General features: G+C 36.7%; 1 protein-coding gene across 24 annotated transcripts in view; it reads left to right on the top strand.

Moving 5' to 3' along the window:
* The window catches only part of LOC127837303 (SCO-spondin-like), a 192,545-nt gene that overhangs the window by 45,496 nt on the left and 120,271 nt on the right, over positions 1-26,778 (top strand). For 5 of the 24 annotated variants that reach the window (XM_052364228.1, XM_052364238.1, XM_052364222.1 and 2 more), the window contains exons 21-30: positions 346-492; positions 2,233-2,403; positions 6,368-6,538; positions 6,965-7,135; positions 7,437-7,610; positions 8,470-8,616; positions 10,523-10,693; positions 11,860-12,030; positions 12,463-12,633; positions 13,148-13,207. In XM_052364228.1, the coding sequence (XP_052220188.1) occupies positions 346-492; positions 2,233-2,403; positions 6,368-6,538; positions 6,965-7,135; positions 7,437-7,610; positions 8,470-8,616; positions 10,523-10,693; positions 11,860-12,030; positions 12,463-12,633; positions 13,148-13,207 (1,554 nt within the window). Of the gene's footprint in view, positions 1-345; positions 493-2,232; positions 2,404-6,367; positions 6,539-6,964; positions 7,136-7,436; positions 7,611-8,469; positions 8,617-10,522; positions 10,694-11,859; positions 12,031-12,462; positions 12,634-13,147; positions 13,319-16,503; positions 16,657-17,914; positions 18,056-18,522; positions 18,783-19,192; positions 19,460-26,778 lie in introns of those variants that run through there. The other 19 variants (XM_052364231.1, XM_052364218.1, XM_052364233.1 and 16 more) reach the window with 11 other exon arrangements.

Here is a 26,778-nt window from a genome sequence, read left to right as displayed (position 1 = left end):
AGTATATTTCGATGTTCATTGGTACAAGTTAAAAAAGAAGAAGTTAATTTGTAAGTTTTTAGTTCGTTGTAACTACATTAATGCTTTTTAAATGATTCAAATTAATATAGTATATGATATTATTGCTCTGATATTCATTAGCATACACATGAATATTTAACAACTGTTTATGCATAAGTAATCCTAACAATCAATAAAAGTCGCCGAAAGTGAACAAAGGACACCAATCGTGAACACTGCGATATATCAAATTACGCGCACATAATGTTTCGTTTGCAGTATAGAGGTTTGTATCCTATACAAAACGTGACAGCGAATTACAGATAACATTCCACGTTGTTGTAGCCTGGTCCGCATGGTTTGAGACGCCGTGCTCGGTCACGTGTGGAACCGGAAGTAAGAGTCGACTGCGACACTGCAGCACCGGACATGCCGATGACTGCACCGGAAGTCACCAAGAAACTGTACCATGCACGCAGAACCCGTGCTCAGGTCAAATGCCATGAGTCAGATTGTGTCTACCAACGCTACGTTTAAAAAAACAAATCCGCTTCTAAAGCTCTGTTAATCTAGTAACCAATTTTTCATTCATCTGTCGGAGTGTTCTCATCAGTACCACGTCTATAGCGCTTGTTGGTTTTAGATAACTTGCCGCTTCTTCTACGCGGTTATCCATGTTTCGTTTGTCTTCGCTGAGATTTCTATCACAGTGTCGCTTCCACTGCACAGTTACAAAAGCTTCTCTTATCTTTGCTGATAATGAATAATAAGTTACGCTAATAGTGTGCTGTTCCCTGGTTCGTTTCTCTTCGCTGAGATGTAAATTACCCACGCCGCTTCTAATGCGCTGTTTACCATGTTCCTCTTCGCTTTTTCCCATGTTTCAAATAACTACGCTGAGGGTTTGATAAACTGCGTCGATACTTTTGCGCTGTTCTCCATGTTACAATTATCTTCGCCCAGGATTGAATACCCATCGCCGCTTCAACCGTTAACCTTTTTTTTCTACGATGAGCGTTAAATGCCCACTGCCTCTTTTATTTGGCTGTTTCCCAAGGTTTGTTTCTCTTCGCTCATGTTTGATTACCAGTGCCGCTTCCACTGTGTTTTCTTTAACATTTTTTTCCTTTTTCTTCGCTTATTTTCTTATAATAATTGTCATTTTCACTGTTTCCGTGTTTTATTTATATTTGCTGAGGTTTTATCACCGGTCCTGCTTCTATTGCGTTGTTCCCGCGTTTTGAATTAGCTTCGATGAGAAATCACATCAGAACTTCTTCTACCGTGCTGTAACTTTTGTTTCCTATGCGTGGTACTTTTGCTTCCTTATTTTTTCTGAGCGCGTCGACTGCACTTATTTCTTTTTATTTGTTTCAACCATATTTTACTTAAGTCACTTCCGCGTTGTTATGCCATTGTTTTATGTATCTGCTCTTTTCCCATGACTGTCGCATTTCATGCATTATGCCTTGTTTCATTTATGTTTGCTGTTTTGCTTTCACCCGCGTAACGTCGACGGCATCGGTTCGCGTGTTTTAAGTTTCTTGCCGTTTTTCCGTCAATGTAGATTCTACAACATTGCTCAGCATGTTGAATGTATCTTTGCGGTTTTCACCTGCGACACTGTATCTGCACTGACGTTTCATTAAGATGTTGTGTTTTAGCATAGTTTCTATTCCTCTGCACTGGTTACCTAATATTAGGTATCTATGATGTGTATTACCAGTGTCTTCACCGGTACCCATTTTTCATCTGTTTTCGCTCGTGGCTTTGTCACCATTTTCCTTCATCTGTATTAGGCGTGAATTGTTCTCAACTCTCAAATGTCTTTGATTTCGGCTTATATCATTCGTTGCAATATCGCTGTATTAATAGGACATCTCCACGGAGAGTGTTTATTTAGATGTGCGCATGTACGAAAACGCTCTGCAGAGCAATTAGACCGGTTCACAGCATATCTTATTGAATTGCATCCACACATATGGTATGATTTAGATCAATTACTATTTTCCTTTACCGGTTTGACTACAAACGAGGACAAACAAAACAATGTGTGAAGAAAATGACATTTATGTTTAGAATGAAGTTAAAACTCGCAATTTGTCCCAAATCTGTAAGAATTTCGTATGCCATTTAGTTGTTATGTATAGGGAAGGCAGTTAATAATATAAAAAATAACACATAATTATCATGTCGTTATAAGAAGAAAAAACAACAGATTCACTGTTTTAGTTGACGGAGGCTGGACATCTTGGATCGCGTGGACCGGATGTGACGTCACGTGTGGTGCAGGTTACATGTCCCGCGACAGGAACTGTAGCAACCCGGTCCCGAAATATGGCGGCAGCGACTGTAGTGGAACACACAATGAAACAAAATCGTGCACACTAAACTCTTGTCCAGGTATAATAATGCGGTTCACTAAAAAACAACGACATTGTAATACAGTTTTATATAGAAAAAGATTCACTGTTACACAAGATTTTACTGATACCTGCTGTTTGATATAAATATTCTTACAACGCGCATGATCCATTACACAAAAGAGGTTAATTTTACTTGGATGACATCAATCGTTATGTATGCATGTCTATTGTTACGGTCACAGTTTGGCAAGTTATCAACGAAAGTAATCTCTTTAGTTGACTATATATAGAATGTATTTGAACATAAGTCGGGTAATTATTTGACAAAAATGCCACTCAAACCCCCAAAAATGCTACAAAAGATATTTTAACAGATCCTGTTAGGGTAGAATGTCCTTTGTAATATAAAAGTTTACCAAAATCGGACCACCAGAAAGTTTTTGTAAAAGATGGCGCCCGAGACGGGAACCCGCCTTCTTTAATGATGAGAACTATGTTGCTATCCACTGAAAATTCATTATTTTGGTGTATTCTAAGTTTTTTTTTGGTGGGGTGACATGGCAATACATTCGAATAATTACAAATTATGTAAGTCTATTTCGTAACAAAGAAATTCAACATGGCGTCAAAATGACTGCTAACAATGCCCTAAGTGCATAACAATTGAATTAAACGCAAAATTCTTTTCATGGGATTTGTCATTTGAGCCGCGTTCTTAGAAAACTGGGCTTAAAGCATGTGCGTAAAGTGTCTTCCCAGATAAGCCTGAACAGTCCACGCAGGCTAAGCAGGGACGATGGAATTTTTAGTTTCATTGATGTCCTTACTTACCGAAAATCTAGTTTAGGCGGAAAGTGTCGTCCCTGATTAGTCTGTGCGGACTGTACATGCTAATCTGGGAGGAATCTTTACGCTCATGAATTTTGCACAATTTTCACAGAACAAGGCTCATTTCATCGATCACTCTCGGAACACGGACGAACTTTCTGATTCCGCGAAAAACAGGCTTCAGCAATGAACACTAGAAATAAGGCAAACATTCCAGTCGTTGAGTACCGGTTGGCAAGGCATGTTTGTCATGAGGTAGAATTCGTGGACCTTCCGCTATTCTTGATAATGACAAGAAGGTCGCCATTTTGTCGTAAGTCTCCGTCAGCTTCAGGCAGGCAACGTCGACTTTGCAGGGAATGATGCATATTTTGCATCAGGGAAGCCGGCATCCTGGGCAGTTGTCCGTCAAATTCTTGCCTATGAACAATATGTACTATGGAGAGAACTCGTACATCCTTTCAACATAAGACATTGTATGCAACATTGCCATGTAGCTTAACCATCCCACCACTGTAACGTTTGACCTATAATTGTAGTTGAAGGGTGCCGAAATCATAATTGATGCGACACAAAGTCGTTGCCTGTGAAACATTGTTCAGATGTTTAAGTGTTTTCATACGTTCATGAACTTGCTAGTGTTCATAGGATCCCCTATGGAAGGAACCGGTCTCAAAAACATAGTGGAGACTGTCTATCAGGAAAATGCAATTGTGCACATTATGACAAAGAAAGCTGTCCAGAGGGCTTTGCGGTTCCATTATTTTGTTGACAAGTGCTAACACAGCCAGATCATAGCCGAAATGATACAGGGACATTCTGATATTCAAATACTGCTTGATCAGGCCGAGGAGTTGTATTCACCCCTTCTTAAGGGCTAGACGACACTAGCTTATGCGCCATGTTCTGATTTGGATCAAACTCGAGACGACTACAGAGAGGAATAAACATGAACTTCAACGACAAACCAATTATGGCTGACTTATCAGCTTATGGTAAGCATGGCAAGGATGTTGATCAAGGCAGATTCTTATGGGCGTTGGCTGATGTATTTGCAGGAAGTATCCGATTGTGTATCCATCTTTGCTGCAGCTGGGCACGTCTATTACCGTCGATCTGCGTATTACTACCTTCAGCAAATGTTCCTTTTGTTGTTGGTAGTGTCAAAATCTGGAGAGCTTTCCCTTAAAGTCATATTGTCGTATGAACTGAGTCCATATCCTGCTGTCCTCTTTGAAACCAAGAACATAAAATAGACAAGCCTTAGATCATTCAGACGATTCGAGATGATGCTGATCAAGTGAGGCTGTAATGAACTGAATTCGTTAAACAGATTGTAACGTGCTCAATGGTGGCTCTGTGCTTCATTGTTTACCATGGACAAAGGTTGACAAATAAAGCGCAATAGTCAAGTCTTATCCAGATTTCACTGTAAAGCATAATGGGCAAGTAACTTTGTTGTTCGATGGTTACAAAGACGGACCTTCTATAAAAAAACACACCAGAGACGATAATAAATAAACGTGAACCCTATTGTGAGTTTTAACAAAGAAACAGAATTATCATGCAAACTGGAAGATTGTTTGTCTCGTAACATAAACAAAGCAGACAAGATTGCTCAGATCAGCACAGCTTTGACTAGAATGGGAAGAAATGTCGATGTGTAACCAGGAAATGGATACGTTTGATATTTTAAAAGCTACAGTGGAGTGATCCCGTCGTAGCACCACAACGTTAATCGGCGATGGTACAGATGTGCTGATCTTGCTCCTGCAATATACCGAATAGGACAATAAGACCATCTACTTTAGTCTAATACAAACAATCAATCAAAGGAACATATAGTGTATAATATTAACATGTTTAAAGAACTTCTAGGAGACGAAGTATGCAATTAGTTGCTCTGTGTTCATGCATAAATAAATAAAGCGGATATTAATAAAACATGGTTCTTTCATTAAGTTATGTGCCAGTTCATTTCCCCTTCAAAATAAGTCTCAATAGGAAAAATCGAATCTTAGCAAATGCTTGATGGGGGGTCCGTTTGAAGTCAAATGATTCCAAAGAATCACTGCGCCATACTATTTAAAAAAAAGTGGTTACTGCCGAAATATTCGTCACTACTGAGCGACTACCCCTAATATCACTTGCAACAGTATGTCTTAGCAAACGCGTATACTATCAAACCATGGTATGAAAGCGTAAGGTAAGTACTCGGAATCCCACTGAATTAGAATGGAAACCGGAAAACGACCAATCATGACCAAGAACAATGCTGCACCTAAAGAACTATTGAAAATCATCCATTGTTACTGTTCTACATGATGAATATTCTCATTATTCAGCTCACGACGATATGGACTTCCATGCACTGCTGTATTTGGCCGTCGTCAAACTGTGAAAGTAATTCAACAATTAATTCAAATAATTCAACAATTTACAAGAGGTCTGTACTGAAGACGAGAAGGACGACACCGACCATTAAACCCTTTTCGAAAAATGTTATGATTAAAGATAATTAAGTATCAGGTGATAGAAGACAACTGAATGACATTAATTGGAATTTGATTATTATTCATCGCCTTTGAGTAAAACTGTATTGACTTGTGATCCCTGCTATTGTGGCGGTGGCTTTTTGTGAACGCCATGTTGGATTTTTGTGTAGCATAACAAACTAACACTATGTCTGAAGATCTTAAAGTGTTCTTTGACCCACAAAACGTGGATATAGACACCAAAATCACCAACTTTGAGTGAATAGTTACATAGTTATGATCATAAATAGGTTTGCGGAGGTTTGATTTTGCTAAACATTTGATATCTTATATTCTTCCAAACCAGGTCATTCCAAAAACCTTTTGTAGCATTTTTGGTGGGTCAATGTGTTCATTTACCTAACTACATGGTCCACAAACAAAAAAGACGGCCAATATTGTGGTGAACATGTTGATTAGGGCAATGCTTCTGTTGTAGAAGTGGTAGTAGAAGTAGTAGTAGCCGTCGTTGTTGATTTTGATGTTGTTGTTGATGATGATGATGATGATGATGATGATGATGATGATGATGATGATGATGATGATGATGATGATGATGATGATGTGGAGGAGGAGGAGGATGATAACACTTTTTCAGATATCTATCAATATAGTGTTTACTAAGATAACTATTGACAGTTGACGGAGGCTGGACATCATGGACAACGTGGAGCGGATGTGACGTCACGTGTGATACAGGCCACGTGATCCGAGAAAGAAACTGCAGCAACCCAGTCCCGAAATACGGGGGCAGTGAATGTAGTGGAACACACAATGAAACAAAAGTGTGCACTTTAAACCCCTGTCCAGGTATAGTTACGTTGCTGAGGAAAAGAGTTCAACGTAGCCATAAATTTTATTTCATACTTTCTGTGTGTTATAAATGTTTTTACTATTAAACGACCTTCATTTTCATGTATGCATGTCTATGTTAACAGTGACAGATATAACTGACTATATATTAAATATGATAGAACATACACCTTAAACAACACCTTAAACAAAAAAGCGACCAAGATTGAAGAGAACATATTGGTGATGTGCAATACTATATTTGTTTTGTAATGTGTGTCGTTCTAAAGCCATAGTGATATAAACAAACCTGTTTATGTAGTCAGTATTAGACAGTAAACCCATTTACATCCAACACGTGCCTGCAAATGACATATTCATATAAACAAACCTTGTTTATTTTGAGTCAGTAGTCAGTAATTAAAATCCTTTTACATCCAACAGTGAACGGGGCTTGGACGACCTGGTCATCATGGCTGTCATGTGACGTCACATGCGGAAATGGAAAATTAACAAGAACGCGCACCTGCTCGCATCCCGCGCCTGCGCACGGCGGTTATAACTGCACCGGGGATGACAAACAGACGACACCATGCACAATGAATCCTTGTCCAGGTTTTTGTACTCAAAATAAAGAATCATACAGAACATGCACTTGTGAATAAGATTCATTAACTGACTTGCGATATGATTATTTCCGGTGTTATAATTGGAAAGTTTGAATACTTGTAAATTTTAGTAATGAACGGTTTTGGTTGATCAACATTGTAATCGCCAATGTGTTAACTACGAAATAATGTAGTAAGTGTTATGTGTGTCCTGTATTGTGTTCTTTAAAAGCCAAAACTAAAATACAGGTTACGATAGACACATTTCCCCATAGTCAATGTAAAAATTAACTTACTGGATATTGCAGTTGATGGCAGTTGGTCAAATTGGACGTCATGGTCTAACTGTGACGTCACATGCGGTGACGGTCACGCGCAGAGAACGCGCACCTGCGCAAATCCAGCGCCATCTTCCGGAGGACGCCCATGTTCTGGACTTGACTTAGAAAGCACCAGATGCTCTACCGGGAAAACATGTCCAGGTCAAAATACATTATGTTTGTTTTAGGATAGTTCCGGTTGCCACATCTTAATGTTTACCACTTATCTTAATGTTTACCACATTTCATTAACAAAGTAAGAATATAATTCTACAAATACATGCAAATAAACACGAGTATATATTCAAATAAAAACATGTGAAATATGTATACCGTATACGTAGACATAAAACAGAGGAAACAATGGAATCAGATGAAATAAGTTAAACAGAGGAAGGTGGAATATGTATATATTTATTTATGGTTTATCTATATAGCTTATTATGCTTTCTGAAATTTATTTGCCAATTTATAAATACCCCTATACCGTTAAATATATTTCATCTCAACTTCGATAGAATTTACGCGTTCTACCCATATATTGTGTTTATTTGTTTTTTCATTTTAATTTACTTTTTATGTTATTTAATGATTTGTTGTAATTTGTAGTCACGTGGCATACAAATTGTTTATATTTGAAGATGAAGTCGATATTCTTTTGAATAAGTCTGAATAAACAGTATCTATGTCCTATAAATTGGGGGAATCGTTCAACCAATAGCAATCAAATTACACGGCTTTTTAGGTTCGTTGTAACGACAATAATTTATTATATGACTCAAAATCCTACCCATGATATCACGGCTCCAATATTTATTGGCAGATATTTTGTATCTGTTAATACATACATACGCATAACAATCAATACAAGTCGCCGGATATGAACAAGGACTTCGATCGTGAACACGGCGGTTTATTAAATAACATGAATTTAAGACTATTTCGTTTGCAGAATAAGGTTTTGTTTCATATAAGAAGCGTTACAGCGAATAACGTAAGATCAAATCCCACGTTTTTGTAGCCTGGTCCGCATGGTTTGAGTTGCCCTGCTCGTTAACGTGTGGGACCGGAAGTAAGAGTCGACTGCGACACTGCAGCACCGGACATGCCGACGACTGCACCGGAAGTCACCAAGAGACTGTACCATGCACGCAGAACCCGTGCTCAGGTCAAAAGCATTGCGTCAGATTGTGTCTACGAACGCTGAGGAATTTATAACCAAATCCGCTTTTATAGCACTGTTACCCTTGTAGCCCATTTTTCATTCATCTGTTGGAGTGTTCTCACCAGTGCGACTTCTGCGCTTTTCCCCTTTTGGAATATACCGGTTTACGCGGACGGATTTATCACTTAAGATGTTTCTACTACTCTATTCTTAAAGTTCTGTTGACCAGTATCGACGCTGACATCAGTTATTTTCGCTGATAATGCATAATACGTGCCATTTAAATTGTGCTGTTTCTCGTGTTTAATTCTGTTCACTGAGATGTAAATTACCAATGCTGCTTCTATTGCGCTGTCTTCCATGTTTTTTCTTCTCTTTTCCCATGTTTTATTTAACTACGCTGTGGGTTTGATTACGAGCGTCGCTACTTTTTCGGTGTTTTCCATGTTTTAATTATCTTCGGTTAGTATTGGATAACCATCACCGCTTCAACCGTTAACCATTTTACATTTCTTTCTTCGGTGAGCGTTGTATGCCCAGTGCCTCTATTATTTTGCTGTTTCTCAAGTTTTATTATGTACCTTCGCTAATGTTTTATTTCTAGTGCCACGTCCACTGTGCATTCCTTTAATTTGTTCCTATTTTTTCGCCTAGGGTTTGATAATACTTGTCAATTGAAATTAGCGGTTCTCATGTTTATATGTTCTGAGGTTTTATCACCAGTGCAGCTTATATTGCGTTGTTACCAATTTTTCATTTTGCTTCGCTGAGATTTCACGTCAGAACCACTTCTACCGTTCTCTAACTCTTGGTTCTGATATCTTCCCTGATGTTTTATCACCACTGCTGCTTCTATTGCGTTGTTTCCCATTTTTTATTTAGCTTCGCTGAGGTTTCACTCCAGAACCGCTTCTTCTGGGTTGTTACTTTTGATTCCTTTATCGTTCCCAAACGTACCACTGCACTAATCTCCTTGTTTTATTTGTCGAAACCATTATTTTTATCATATTTATCTCTTCTACGTGTTTATGTCATTGTTTTATTTATCCGTTTTTTCCAATGACTATCAAGTTTGATGCATTGTGCACTTCTTTCAGTAATGTTTGCTATTTGCTTCCACCCCCGTCATATCGACTGCATCGGTTTGCTTGTTATATCTTTGCCGTTTTACCATTTGTATCGATTCTTCATCATTGATCAGCATGTTGCATGTATCTTTACTGTTGTCACATGTGACACTGTATCTGCACTGTTCCCATTTTCATTTAGATGTGGTGTATTTTTCACAGTTCCTCTTCTTCTGCACCAGTTAACTGTTATAAGGTGTCTATGCTGTGTGTTACCAGTGTCTTCACCGGTAACATGTTTCATCTGTGTTCACTCTTAGTGTTGTCACCATTTTCGCTTCATCGGTATTGGCGTACATTTTTCTCATCTTGACAATGTCTTCGATTTCGGCTTATATCAATCATTGCAATATCGTTAAATTAATACTGAATCTCAATGGAGAGTGTTTGTTTATATGTGCGCATATACCAAAACGCTTTAGCCAATTCACGTGCGTGAACATGTACACTTTTATCGACCTCTGCGAAACATATAGACCGGCTCACCGCATATCGCATTGCTTTCCATCCTTACATATGCTATGGTTTGGATCAGTTACTAAGTATTTTCCTTTACAGGTTGAATACAAACGAGTCAAAACAAAAATTTGTATAATGTCAATGCTACTGATGTCTATTAAGAAGTAACAAACTCGAAATTATCACAAATATGTAAGGATTTCTTTTGCCAGTTTTGGTTTATATACACTGAGGAGTTTGCAAGGCATATACTTGTTAGATAAAAATAACGCATAGTTAATATGTCGTAATGAAAAGGACAAACAACAGATTCACGTTTTTAGTTGACGGAGGCTGGACATCTTGGATCGCGTGGACCGAATGTGACGTCACGTGTGGTGCAGGTTACATGTCCCGCGACAGGAACTGTAGCAACCCGGTCCCGAAATATGGCGGCAGCGACTGTAGTGGAACACACAATGAAACACAATCGTGCACACTGAGTCCTTGTCCAGGTATAATAATGCCGTTTACTGATAAAAAATTCAAACGTTGTTTTAAATATAAAAAAATCATTGCTACAAAGATATTACTGATACTTATTGTTTGTTATAACTATTTTTTGTTTTAACGCGCAAGGTCCCTCTCACAAATTGTTGATGTTGTTTTAGTAGTAGAAGATGGAGTATAAGAAGTAATCGTTATTGTAGATGATGATGATGATGATGATGATGATGATGATGATGATGATGATGATGATGATGATGATGATGATGATGATGATGATGATGATGATGATGATGATGATGATGATGATGATGATGATGATGATGATGATGATGATGATGATGATGATGATGATGATGATGATGATGATGATGATGATGATGATGATGATGATGATGATAGTGATGCTGATGATGATTATGATGAGGAGGAGGATGATAATGACACTTTTATATATGCACCATCATAGTATATCATCACATTATAAATACTTCAAAACTTTCCTGAATACAGAGAGATACCTAAACATGGATCTACCTTATATTTAAAAAGGACGTTATCGAATGTTCGTTGTTCAAGCCACGAACTACAAATTAAAAAAGGCCGACATATGAATATAGATAGAGAATATAGATATTGTTGCTTCTGTTTAAAACGCAATGTATGTGTAACTGAAAACGAATTCCATTTTGTTTTAGTGTGCCCGTTATATGATAAGTTAAGACTTAAATATTTAATGGACATTATTGGAAACCAGTATGTTACTTTAAATCTGTTTTATACAATGATGTCGGAATATGACAGAAAGAGTGTAATTGCTATTGCAAAAAATATGCACGATGCGTTTACTACTCGGAAGACGTTTTTGCTTGATACTTAATTGAATATAAAAGTGTTTCTTGACGTTATAATTACTTTCATTATGAAATATATAACTTGAAATACTTACTTGTCAAAGTTATTATATGATATGTTATATATATTGCATGCTTATGTCTTTGTGGTACATGTTCTGCTCGTTTATAATATAATTATTAATTAACATATCTCTGTCACCACCATTGGATGATTATTGAACAATTGTATTTTGGTCTGGAGGCCTTGCATTACAATAAACCATATGTTATGTTATGTTATGTTATTTTATAGTGTTTAATAAGATAACTATTGACAGTTGACGGAGGCTGGACATCATGGACAACGTGGAGCGGATGTGACGCCACGTGTGAGATAGGTAACGTGTTCCGAGAAAAAAACTGCAGCAACCCAGTGCCGAAATACGGCGGCAGCGACTGCACTGGGTCACACATTGAAACAAAATCGTGCACACTAAACCCTTGTCCAGGTATTGCGATGTTGCAATAATTACGTAACAAAACGTTTTAAATCAACGCTTTAATAAAGAACAGTTCAACGTTGCCATTTATTTTATGTTAAACCTTTTATGTGTTATTAATGTGTTTGTGTGTGACTCGTCTGATCTATTAAGCAAAAAGATGAATTTGATTTAGATGACATTCATTTCCACGTATGCATGTCTACCGTTACAGTGACAGATATAATTGACTATATAATTGAACATACACCTTAAACAAAAAAGGCGACCAAATTTGAAGAAATCATATATGTAAGGCTTTCGTTATATTATTAGTGAAAGTAGTTTTATTAATGATGATGTTGATGAAGATGTTGATGACGATGATGATGATGATGATGATGATTGTGCCAATTTTTCATGTAGGTACCATCGTAGTGTTTATTATGATACTATTGACAGTTGACGGAGGCTGGACATCGTGGACTACGTGGAGCGGATGTGACGTCACGTGTGGAATAGGTCACGTGACCCGAGGCAGAAACTGCAGCAATCCAGTACCGAAATACGGCGGCAGCGACTGCAGTGGAACACACAATGAAACGAAATCGTGCACACTAAACCCCTGTCCAGGTAAAGTAATGATGTCATATATACTGAACAAACACATTATTGTTAGGATAAGAATTGCGATAGATGTTACTGATACCTATTGTTTGTTATAGACGTTTTCCCATTGAATCGTCAGGTCTATAAAACAAAGTAGATCAATTTAACTTGGATGCCATTCGCTTCATGTGTGAATCTCAATATCGTTAAGCTGACAGTTTTGCATGGAATCTGCAGAAATATTTTAGGTTTTTACTATTTATTGAATGTGATGAAACATGGACCGCAAACAAAAAGGCGACCGAGTTTGTGATGAACATGTCGGAATGTGTAATGCTTTTGTTGCAGCTGTACATGGTGTTGATCGTAATGAAAAAGAAGAAGAAGAAGAAGAAGAGGAAGATGATGATGATGATGATGATGATGATTATGATGATGGTGATGATGGTGATGAGTAGGATTAGAATGATAAGGATGAGAGGGATTGGGGTGATGATGAAGACACTTAACATAATTTTTAATATAATGCTATTGACAGTTGATGGAGGCTGGACATCGTGGACCACGTGGAGCGGATGTGACGTCACGTGTGGAACAGGTCACGTGACCCGAGGCAGAAGCTGCAGCAACCCGGTCCCAAAATATGGCGGCGGGGACTGTAGTGGAACACACAATGAAATACAATCGTGCACACTAAACAAGTGTCCAGGTATAATAATGTGATAACCTGTATATACATGATTTAACTGGTAACGAGGATGACGAACGAAAACGGCTTTGAAGATCTATATTAACGCCCCGTATGTTCATTCGTCCTTCCGTGTGTCTTTCTATCCGTCAGTGTGTCCCGCTTTTGTGCAGATTCAAAATCAGGGATTATTTAAGCGATTCAACTGAAACTTCATGTAAGGATAGAGTGCATTGAGAGGAAGCATAGAGAACAAGTGCCGTAACTAACATTTAAGGCTTTACAGAGTTATTACATTTTATAATTTTGGCGGTGAAACACTTTATGAGAACTAAAGGCTTTTAAACATAATTTTGATAGAGGCCATTCAGAGCACATTTAGTGATGTGCAGAAAACAAGAACTAAATCTTTCATGTTATTATTATGTAGTTCTTTCCCTGTTCTTTTTTAAGTCCTCTTTTTCTTTTTTGTGCTGAACATAACTAAGGAAGTATTTAAGGGAATCAAATGCAACTACAAATAATGTAAGTAGGGGAATTAAAGAGTACAAGGACCGTAACATTTCATTCAAGATATTTATAGTTATTGTCATTAAGATGTTTCGTGTGCAAAGCATAACTACCTTATCATTGAAAACATGAAATGCAACTTTTTTATATTGATTCATTGAGGGCATAGATAGTAAATGCAGAATACAAAATGCATAACCAATTTGTCAGTGTTTTTAAGTTATAATCGTTTTTTGCATAGTTTGTTTCTTGCGTGCATCATTTAATAATACATGACTTTAAGAGAAATGCCAACTTCCATTACCGTAACTGTCACTTTAAGATTTAGCAAGATATTGCCCTTTATTAATTTCTTAAGTGTGGAGCGTAAAGGCATTCGTATTTATGGGATTAATATGTGTTATCTATTTTGGTGAATTTCTTTTTAAGCATTGAAGAGGAGTCGTACAATCAACCGCTCCCTCCCACTCCTCCTTTACAACAACAATAAAAACAACAACAAACCAAAACAAAAAACAACAACAAAGACAGAAGCAAACAAAACAACAAACACCACATTCACCAAAACAACAACAACAAACAAAACAACAGTAACAGCATAAAAAGAAACAAGACAAAATCTTCATATATTGGTCAAACATTAAAAAAAATGAGTTTTCACAAGTAGTCACTCTAAATGACTCCAAACAAGTCTAGGCCATTCGGATCGCGCCGGCCAGTTCCGACCAAAAACCTAGAAATCTGGCCATTCTGGATCCGTTAAAACAGCTCATTTGTATTAAAATTCTATATTATTGTTATGACTGATATAATTTAACACGTATTTTAGCATTGATTTTAACTGAAACATAAATACCCAACAGCTTTATTTAAGTGCTCAGCAATTTGTTCAATCACTTATTCGAAGCTTTATTACCGCGTGAGAGTTGTGATTGTCCCTTAAAATGAATTGGTGTATCATAGCTATAGCTCGACAATACTGACCTGGCACTCGTAAACTTCATTAGAAAAATTGTATACCCTTGGATTGAAAATATAAGTCGCGTTCTGAGAAAACTTTACTTAATGCATGTGCGTAAAGTGTCATCCCAGATTAGCCTGTGCAGTCCGCACAGGGACGACACTTTCCGCCTAAACTTGATTTCCTTGAAACTAAAAATACCATAAAAGCGGAAAGTGTCGTCCCTGGTTAGCATGTGCGGACTGCTTATCGACACTTTACGCACATGCATTAAGCCCAGTTTTCTCAGAACGCGACTCATATTATCTATATCTATAATCTATAATAAACATGCAATCGGTTTCGTCCGAACACGTTTTCCATGACTTTGATGAGACCAAAACAGTTTTTAACGAAGTAAAATTTAATCGGAAAGTCATTTATTGTGTGTAACAGTACTCAAATATAGTCAAGCCATTTCGGTGCCAGGTTCATATTGGCGGGCTTAACCCATTTATGCCTAGCGTCTAGAAAAAAAGGCCTTGGCAAACAGCGTAGACCCAAATGAGACGCCGCATGATGCATATTTTTATAGTACATATATAGAAATAAATATACTATACATCCCTTATTTTGGAAATTAATTGCTCCAATTTAGCAGGATGGTAGAGTACACTAGGCATAAATGGGTTAACTATTCATTAGAATTGCAGGAGAGTCTGACATCCTCTTGGCAACTGTTCAACTTGCGCTGCGAGGTTAACAGGCCGAGGTCAATGGCTGAAATGTTGTCTCCGATATTGCAAGATAATAATTTCCATATTCTCGAATAACTATTAAATACCGTATGTATTAACTACCCCTATATAAAATACAATAACATACTCCAGTAATTTATTCATGAAAATTTGCATAACGATACACGAACACACGACATAATAACTCACAACAAGACAATAGTTGACATTTTCATCCATGTAGCACATAGTAGCAGTAAGATTTTCAATAAAATTAAATTGCGCAACTTTCTATGCAGAATGTGCTTCTTTCAAAACATATGAGGTAAACATGGTACAAATCGATAACATTCACGTGTTGTCGAAGACTCAATAAGCGTTAATTATGCGTTTGAACAGTTTCCCATATTTGCATTTGGTTGTGTACGTGCACGTTTTGCACTAGTTTAACGAGGCCGTTTAATTAGTGAAAACCGCTTCAATCGATTAAAGTCGTTTCCAGTTGGAAATAAACATATTCAGCGACACAGTATATTTATATAATTGTGCATAAAAATCAGAACCGCGATAATATTTTCGAGCTATATGGTTCAACAAAATTAATCTGATACTCTTGAGTTCAATTCGAATCAATTATAAGCCTGGATTGTCTTATTTATATATTTGCATTCGGTTAGCTCTTGCCTATTTTTTAAGACCTATAGGTCTTTGCTATTTTGCACGGGTTTAATAAGGTCATTATAGTATACTAAGTGATGTGAAATGTAATCCCTTCGAGTACGAAAACTAATATATTCATGCATAAAGGTCATAGCCAGGTTGATACTGGCGAGCTGTTGATCACAACCACGGCGCATAACCAAATGCTGTCTGTTTTGAACAGCTTGTTTGAATATAAACATTGTTAATGGTTAACTTGCTCGATAATAATTAGGACACTGAAATGGACATTTTTCTGCTTTATTGCAAACTCTTAAATTTAAAAGTTGACAGAAAAATAATTATAGATATGTCTTTAGAATGGTCGCCATGGTTTTACACGCCATGTGACGTCACATGCGGGACTGGTTCCCGGTCCAAGTTACGCTCTTGTTCCACCACACGCGACGAGGATTGCAGCGGGAATGCATATGATACGGAGTCGTGTAATTTGCAGGAATGTTCTAGTTTAGGTAAAATTGCACCTGGCGATCACTGATGATGATCCCACAAATATTAAATCATCGAATTCCCGGCGCTTCCTTCATGCTTCAAGCGAGTTCATATCGCTTAAGTTGAGATAAAGGCGAAACAATAAAGCGCTTCGTGTACCCGATGCTTCATTTTCCACGATGCGTTTGCTTGGATAATAGTTAATACTTCTGTTTCAGCATTGCCGAAATGGTTTCACATGTAATGTGACGTCACGTGCGATAGTATTTACCGCGCAAGGTTACGCCAGTGTTCAACTGATCATGACATGATGTGTGTTCTACGCAAAAAGTGCAGTGAGCTTCTTGCACACTTTAATAACAATGTTCTTGGTTCTTAATGCGACAATGTTGCGCTGATGACTTCATGCTTACGGCTTTAAGAGTTTTGCATATCCTTCATGCTTATGTCGGATTTAGCTTATAATTTGAGTGGTATGTGCTCCGGCTATGGTGCTTTGTCTGTTATGTATTCGCGTTGTCGTGCTTTGGGTCACATGTTTTGCTCTGAGTGACATATTGTTTCGGACGGCATGTTTTTTTATCGTGCTTTGGGCAGTATCTGTCACAGGTTTCTTGCGATTGGCGGCACGTGGTTATGCCGTTGTGCATTTGGCGGCGTTGTTGAGATACCGTCCTTTGGGGTCGAGCGCGCTCTCTTGTACAAATGGTGCTATCAATCTTACTTTTCTTCGCTGACATTGCTTTGCATGTCTTTCATCATTGCATGTCGGTGTATACATAATTACGTAACTGTCTTTACACCTCAACAAAAGGGCTGGTCGATTTAACATGTTATGCAGTGCTTGCTTTTTTCGGTATTTGCATATGTGTTTTGGAGTAAAATCACGTGTAGCTATTCCATTTATTCATATAACAAACACAAACGCCATTAGAATGAATGAAGAGTTTTTAACCATGCAAAGCACATGAATGTAAACTTCTGAAAGTCATAAAACCTATTCAGCTTGCAGTTAATTTGTTTTACTTCACGACGACGTATGGGTTGAGTATGATATTCTTCAATAGTTTATCAAACGAAGAAAGTCGTTTTTAAAACAATTAAAAAAAGAGTATATATTGCTTTATTTAGTATCATGTATTTATTCCCTGTTATGTACGTTTAATAGAATTGGTATTTACACCACAACGCATTGTCTAACGCACAGGTGATCACATAAATGCTTTATTATTTTTCAATGTGAAGCCATTTGCAAGTACGGTTCGCGTTTCTTTTCAGATAGTGCTGCAATCCTTGGGTGTGACTTCGATAATAAAACGTTATGCCATTGGTCCAACGTTTTAATATCAGACGATATTGATTGGTCAATACAACCGTCTGATCATACCCAAAATCTTTCCGATCACAAATCAAGTTCAGGTGAGAACAATCACATACTAGTTGAGTCTAAACGCAATTAAGCAAAATCTTAGTATAATGATATCACACTGGCAAAATAATTCAGTGATCGAAAGTTCACTTTTAACATACTACACGTTATTCATTTTTCTCCGAGGTCCAATGCAATTGTGCTTCAATATGGGCACTAAAGACCCAGCTCTGTCTTTGGAGCGGGCGGCTGCTCATTCTCACCCCCATCCCCCGCAACCCAACTTAAGTGTTTTCTTCTAGTGATGACCATATGGTCGAATCCCGTTTATTCCCGTTGCACTCAATACAGATTTATTAAAAAATAATGAGAAGTTGTCCCCTTAGGAATGCATATGCGTAGCATTAACCAATATTCAAATGATGCCGGACTAGTATTTGTTTGAAAGTCCATATGAGACATAAATAATATAAAAAGAAAAGACAAACCAGCAACAAATACCTATATTATATTTCAGGATCATTCATAATTCTTAACAAAACATCGGCAGTGCCAAAGGGAGCTAAAGCAGTGTTGAAAAGTGCCGAGCTGCCTCCGTCGACCGGCGACTGCCTTCAGTTCTGGTACATCGCAAAAGGCGTCGATATAGGGGAGATAACCGTATACATTCACACTGATACCAATACCAAGACTCGGGTCTGGTCGCTTGGAAACGGTCACGTTACTGGATGGGAGCTAGGCAACGCAACTTTGAAATCCCAAAACTCACATTTCCATGTAAGACAAAGTACGATTTGTTATTTCTGCATTGAGATGTAAACATGGATGTCAATTGACCAAACTATAAGATGTGTTTGACAGTTGAACCTTTCAGGATGCTACGATTACAATATTTGACGCACATGTCGGACACTGTTAACACTGTTGAACGGACTTTAACCTATATATGCATAGGTATAAATACCATAACAAATGGTCCATTGCTTAATAGAAGTGGTATAGCAACTCAATAACAATCAATAGTTAAACAAGAATCAAATGCATATCATGCGAGTTTAGAAAATAGAACCGTGTTACCAGAAAAATTAAAGTTCGTTTACGTTCAAACTGTAAAGGCAAAGTACACAATTGCCATAAAACGTGTGCGCAAGATTAATATCATATCAATCTATTATCGTATTTTTCAGGTTTCCTTTGAAGGCGTGATAGGCGATGGTATATCCGGGTACTTAGCACTGGACGACATCACCATGGTTAACGGAGACTGTGTTCTTCCGGTCCACCACAGTAACACAGCCGCACTCATCGGCTGAGGCGTAGATTGATATTGCAATGTAACCTGTTTGATAATATAATGTACACACAGTGTTTCAAGATTTGAACATGTATTGATTTATATTTCCATATACTGATAATAATTTGATATGAATACACACAGTGAACCACTTCCTTAAGGTGGAAATTATTCCTTCTACAATAAAAAATACTGGCAAACAGTGTATAATAGGGGTATTCCACTTCGACCCGATTCCCCACGATTTGTCCCGATTTCCAATATTTTGTGGTCGGGGATATTTGTAGCTCAATTGGCGAAGGTACTAACTCATTCCTAACTAGTCGTGGGCCAGTCGTAAGTGATTCCTGCAACTCGTGAGCTCCCGAAAAATCGTGGCCAGATTTTAAACGTGTTAAAAATTTGGCCAGGACCTCCAAGACTGAATTTAATCGCAGTTGACTCCTAACAGCATCGTAGTGTGTTCTTGGGCGTCGTAATGGAATCGTAGGTAATTCGTGACTCAATCGGGAAATCGATGATCACGTAAACTGTTTACGAATCAGCTACGACTTTGTCAAGACTCTCACGAGTTCACCCCGAGTGAGTTGCGAGCCCGCTAAGATTATTGCGATTTAGATCAATATCAATAGATATTGGCGCCTCATTCATGGGTGCATTCGGTGAGGTCCTAGCTTAGTCGTGACCGATCTGCATCGTTCGTAGTACAGTCGCAGTAGATTCTTACACAACGTAGTGAAGTCGCGACCCTATTCGCAAGACTTCAACCGAACCCCACGATTCGTCGTAACTCAATCGCATCAGTGTCCGACTGTCATAACTGAATCATAGACTATCACGAGTCTTCCCGAATCAATAAATGTGATAAATCGTAGCGAATCGTGGGCTTGTTTTCGTAGTGGAATATGGCCATAACACAATAATAATTCGTGATTATTAACAAGAAAGTTTTCAGATTTACAACTACCCTTTAATTATGATTACAATGTTCAAACACAATAAAAAAACACATACGAAACGGTATACACTATATCGAGCAAATGTCGCGCGTCGTATCGTGCGTCGAGCAAATGTCGCGTGTCGACCTAGGGAATTTTAGGTCGACAGGCGACATTTGAGGGACATTTGCTCGATATAGTGACGAGTGTCATATCGCATGTCGCGCGTCGTATCTTGCGTCGCTCAAATGTCGACTGTCGCGCTCTGAGGAACATGAATCAATGGTCTTACATATTTTGCCGTTAATTATAATCATATAATATAGAGTTATTTTAGTAATGGTCATTATAATAGTTTATCCGACATATACAGGGCTTGCAGTTCTAGTTGGACACATTATACACATTAATTTGTATATGCATCTGACTAATTTGCTTAAAAATAATAGTATCTTTAATTAATAATCTTCTATTATGTGTTACGATCTTTAAATAATAAACACCGACGAATATACTTGCAAAAACACAGGATCCTATGAGGATAAAAGAACAATTAGAAATAAGTATATATATGAGAAAGAATTTGTTCAAACAGTATAAACAATAAGTATGTAATACCCAAGCGCTTTCGACTATAAGTCTTCGTTAGGGATGTACGGAGATATGAGTTTACGATTCATCGTTAGGGATGTACGGAGATATGAGTTTACGATTCATCGTTAGGGATGTACGGAGATATGAGTTTACGATTCATCAGTGCGAATGCACAATCGCACCATTGTCTTGTGAAATCCCGCAGCCACAGGAAACACCTTTCCGTCGAATTAAACCATGTGCTTTAGACTGGCGCCCGCGATATTTATGTTATCGATGAAATTGTAAAAACTGAAGTTATCTTTTAGGCATTCAGTATTTTTTTATTGATATGTGTGGTTTTATTTTCGTTTGAATTTATTTACGCATATTAAAATTGTATTATAGACTGACGCCCGTGATGTTCATTATTTCGATGTAATAATAAAATAATAAAATTTGCAGTGAACGTTTTAAATTCAGTTTTCTCATTATACAAATGTACGCTGTTGTTTCATTACAAAATTACAGTTGGTTCATTCCGTTGTGTTTGCTCATTTCCGCAACCTTTCTGTCGTCGAAAAGTCATAATACTTCTTTAAGTTTTTGCCAAATTCAGTATGAACATATTTTGATGAAATATTTATTACAATATTGTTTATATGTTCGTAAAATATAAATTGCCTTTTCGTTCACGAAAAGCCCTTTCCGCGGAAATGGTCACATTCTGTTCTACAATCATATCTCTCTCGATAATATGAATGGAGCACTAGTGCCTCTTATTGTGTATAATATCTCTGCTTATTCGGCATCTGATGCTATTTTGTAAAATTATGTTCAAAGCATTTACATATTATTTGCCTTATCGTGCCTCGATTCGGCATGGACGCTTTTACTGAGTATTATAGAGAAATCTGCTTACATTTTATTGGTACGAAATGCGGAGAAACTAATTGATAAAAAAGACGCTATATCCGAGACTTCATAAACTATGTACAAAGTAAATAACGTGACATCACAACGCGGAAATATTTTGTTAATTGATTTCCAAGAAACGAATATTCCCTAGAAAACACAATGGAAAAGTGGTAGACCCTTTTTAGAATAAACGTATGCTGGTTGTTCAGCATTTATTTTAATTATTGATTATTCTATTAACCACAGTATGACAATGATCATTCTTTACATGGCAGTCTCAATTCAGTTTGCACAGCCGTAGCTAAAACGACTTCAGTGCAGTTCAAAAGCACATTAAAAATTATAATTTAAGTTATCATAAAACATTAGTAAAATACTTTGCTATAAATGCTTAATTATATTACTCTCAAACTTTAACTAACTTAAGTCAATTGTTAATCAGATATAGCTTACCTTCAGAGGAGAATTGATAACGTCACTTCAGGGAGAAAAATGCAAAGTTTTTGTGCAGGGAAGGGGACAAATTTCGGTATAAACCATACAAAAACTCTGGAAATTATTTGCCCAGATGCACGTCTCGAGAATTCACTCAGAAAAATAAATAGCAAAAGTTGGTCGTCTGGCTAGGTTTATCAGTGAATTTCTCAATTCATCTGCTAGAGACCACTGTTTACACATTGATGCGCCGTGATAATACTTTTAATGCAGTACCTGAAATTAACGTGTATTCTTCAAGTAGTTTTAACAATATAATGGTGACAGTTACATCAGAAAGGATAGACACACTAAAGAAGATGGCATGGTTATGTGGAAACACAAACATATCGAATACTGGTTTATATAAGCAGTAAAAAATATTATAAAAAGTTCATGCAAATTTTAAGTGAAACGTGAATGTTGTATTTCTCAAGGGATTTTTTTTTATTTCATAATGTTACAGCGCTTGTCTAATAAAATCAAGAGCATTTCAAATTACAAAAACATGATGCATGTAGCGCGATTTTGATTTGTTATAAGTAAGTCTAAGATACTCATGACATGCATTTTTGGCATGCCATTTTTTCTGGGCTCTCTTTAGCTGGGGAACACGTTCCATCCCAGCACCTTTTATATTAAGTCTTCCAGAGTCATGACAGATACATTTCACGTCATAATCCAATGATTTTTTAAGTTGATGGAAGTCGATGCATATAAATGTACAGTTACATCAGACTAAAGTAATTTCGCGACATATGTTATGCAATCAAATTGGCAAATTCGTAGAAAAATGCAAGAAATGAACTTTTAAATTGCATACAATAGGAGTAAAGTTAGAATGGTCTCAACTCCTGACATTAAAAGCAGTACTCACACTGGACTAAACTCTCTTTGAGCCAACCAGTTTTCTTTGTCAGCCTGAGCAAATAGGTAAGCAAATAAAGAAAATTAATATTGCAATATTTTGTAATGATAACATAGCACATATCATCACGTATCATCATGTAACATACATTTGTCAGTATAGCAAGTAATGACAATCGTACATGAAATAACAATTTTCATAGTTATAGTCATAACTTAGAAAAGTTTTTATGATTTTAGCATTTTGACAATCAGAAACGACCCAGATCAAAGTAGAAGACGTCTTAGGTCACTGACGGCCATGACCATGCCTGCCAAAAATAATATGACCTTTATCATAAATTGTTAGGTGTATAACGTTTGATAAGAGACACAGGTCTAGAAAAACAAAGATAAATACTTTGACATGTATGATGTTTATAACAAACCATAACTATTGCGGGCATCGCCCAAGCTCGCTGCTTAGCATGTAACTGTGCATACTATTACAGCGTTTAGTCTTACTGTAATAGGGATTAGATAACATTGCAGTGTGGGTACATTGCTTTCTATGAAATCTATTTGAGATATTTATCAGTAACATACCAAATCTAAGCATGTTAATGTAAGGAATAATTGCAATGGTTATCTCTTTTGCGCATTCTTTGAGTCATATATAAGCTATGATTTGATTGGTCAGCACAATTGAAACGACGGATAAAATTTGTTTATTAATAAACCATTTTCGCTTTTAAGCAACATTTGCGATTAGCTTCAATTACAAATGTATTCGAAGCTATTTAAGGACAAACTTTAATGAACTTTAATGTTACTACTAGATGCATACATAACCATAAACATGTAAAACATTAAGAAAATACCTTATTTAAATTAATATACCCAAATTGCTTATTTTATTTATCATTATTTCTTTGCACTTTCGACCTACTTCAGTTTCGACCCAGAAAATAGTGATAGACCAATGTTAAAACAATGATTTGAACATGGAGTTGTACATGTTCCATCATTATAAATGGACATTTGCTGTAATAGTGTGTTTTGATCGTGTTTTGTCCGCTTTCATAACGGGTACATTCTAGATGGATATCAACCACCACAGCTTGAATTTACCTGTGTTGTGACGAATCTTAAAACAAAAAACAGCAAAATTTCTTCACGTGTGTTAATTTATTGATATGGTAAACACTTTATATAACACTGAAGAAATATAATATATTCTACAGAGTCGGTGGGGTCATGGTCAAAGGTCTATATTACTTTATATTAACAATGGGTATAATGTTGTAATAAGATGCCTTACACGAAGGGGAATAAGTTCAAGGTTATTTAGGTTTTAGGTATGTTTGACAAATGAGGAAAATACTAAATAATAAATTGCAAGCTTTTGTTTTAATTCTCTTGCCTCGTTGTTCCGATCATAATCACGTTTGTTGATTAGGTTTAACTCCAGCATAGATTGATATGACGGGTTTTTAAAGGAAACTCAGTTTGTTAATACACTTAAGCAATACACTTTGCTCAATATTGCATAAAGGTGGGTCACAATTTTAATAGCAAACACATTAATTCTCATTTACTTGATAACAACATAAGTTGTTTGTCATTGGACCCTAGCTTAAACACAGGACTTAAAATAGAGCGGTTTTTCTGGCCATTTTGGCAAATAAGAGTCTGGTCCAATTAGGACTTGTTAAAATCGATAATATTACGGATGATGATCTGAAATATTAACTATATGATGCTATATTCTTAAATCTTTTTCTAAAAAGAAGGGATCCGATGAAGTTGACACTTGTTCGTAATTTTATTTCATCGTTCCTCAAAAAGGTGTAACTTTGTTGCTCTGGTCTCCTTCCTACAATTGAGTAATTAAATGATAATAGAATTGCGTTTTAATTTCCTTTTATTATAGTTTAATTTGAGTTGCAATGCTATGAGGTTACATTTTATTTACACTTATATGTATCATGAATATTGCCTGGCCAAGTCAGGTTGAGCACTCTAAAACCGATTTAAACCCCCAATGCTTTGCATTGACTGTTCCAAGGAGCTGACCCCAGCTTTATTCTTCTATGAGTTTATGTTGTTTCGTATTGTGCTGTTTCGTACTGTTTTGGCAATTGGTCACTTGCCTTAAATAAAGGACCAACTAATTGTATATAATGAGAAAATCAATACTGCTCCAGCAGCTGAAGTTTCACTTCTTTATATTTATAAATTATAACAATGCGACTTGGCTGTTGAACACAAATGCATGCTTACAATTATTTATTTTAATAATAAGTTGGTTATTTACTGATGTTTATAGTTTGCCAATACAAAGTCGATGAAGTGTTAGCTGTGTGCACATAGAACTGTATTGCTGTTGTTATTTGTATTTAATTACAGCGATCTTTTTGCCAATTATCATGCTTCAGCAAAGAATTATAATACTTGCTCCATGTTATGGCAACCAAAACGTGGACACACAAATAGTGTAAACAAGCACCTACCTGAGACCCCCCTCCGCCCCCCCCCCCCCAAAAAAAAAGAAGAGAAAAAATGTCAAAGTTTATGAACAAGGCAAAGAAGAACATTGGTCGACCGTTTCGGAATCATGAAATATAAGTCGCATGTTCTCATGTCTAACCAGGAACACTGCATCACCTTATGGCAGCCAGGAATTGTATTGAATATATTTTAACCTTCTGAGCAAGTTGCATAATGGGGAGCAACAATTTTATTTTTTCCACACTCAAAATAGTTCAAAAGTCACACAAGAAAAACTGCCCAACCCACTAAGAGTAATGTTTTAAACGGACATTGGTATCAGTAGAACAAAAAAAAATATCATGCAAACTTCTTGATGATTTGGCAAACACTCTGCTGACTTCCAAACTGTTATAAAGGTATTTCACGTTGACGAAATTACCTTTTTTTTACCGCACATGCACGAGTATTGAACCCGGCCGAGACGCCAAGAAGATCAGCCATAATATGGCCTCCAGAGTGTTCACAATTTAATGTGATAAATACGGGAAATAACAAGTTGTGAGAATAAACCTTTGAAGAAAAGGTCTTTATGATACAAATTTGTAATTTCTGGGCACATTATTATGACAAGCTTTTCATAATTGATACCATTATCAACACAGAACCATGTATATGTATACATTTAAACCTAAAATTAATTAATGGGGGACACTTTTCTACTAGAAAAACCCAGTAAGCAGGAAGGTGGTCATTAAAAAATGTGAAAGTCACCTGTGAATTGTTAGAGATCAAATGCAGAAATTACATTCAGCTCATGACATAACATTAAATAGGATGAAAGGTCTAATAAGATTTAAATGTAACAATTCTTGTTGTTTGTCATCATCATCATCATAATCACCATGATGATGATGATGATAATGATGATTATAATTATTATTATTATTACTGTTACTATTAATATTATTTTTATTATTATTATTATTAACATCAAATACAACTACTCTATCATACATAGCTATCATTTTAATGGTTGTAATGATGTACAGAAAGAAACAACATGAACCTGTTTTAAGATGTTGCACTATATCTAAAATAACAAGCTTGTCTAACAAATCATGTTGCAGCTTGTTTTTCAACAGACCAGAACAGTTTTGGAACTGGGACTAGACCTAATTCAAACAAATCTTCTGAGCATATTTGGTGATGATTGGAGTAAAACTGTTTCTGTTAGAAT

This window comes from Dreissena polymorpha, chromosome 7, assembly GCF_020536995.1.
Source record: "Dreissena polymorpha isolate Duluth1 chromosome 7, UMN_Dpol_1.0, whole genome shotgun sequence".
In the NCBI taxonomy this organism is placed as follows: Eukaryota; Metazoa; Mollusca; class Bivalvia; order Myida; family Dreissenidae; genus Dreissena; species Dreissena polymorpha.
Note: the sequence above shows the minus strand (reverse complement) of the source record. Positions and strands in the feature narration are given on the sequence as shown.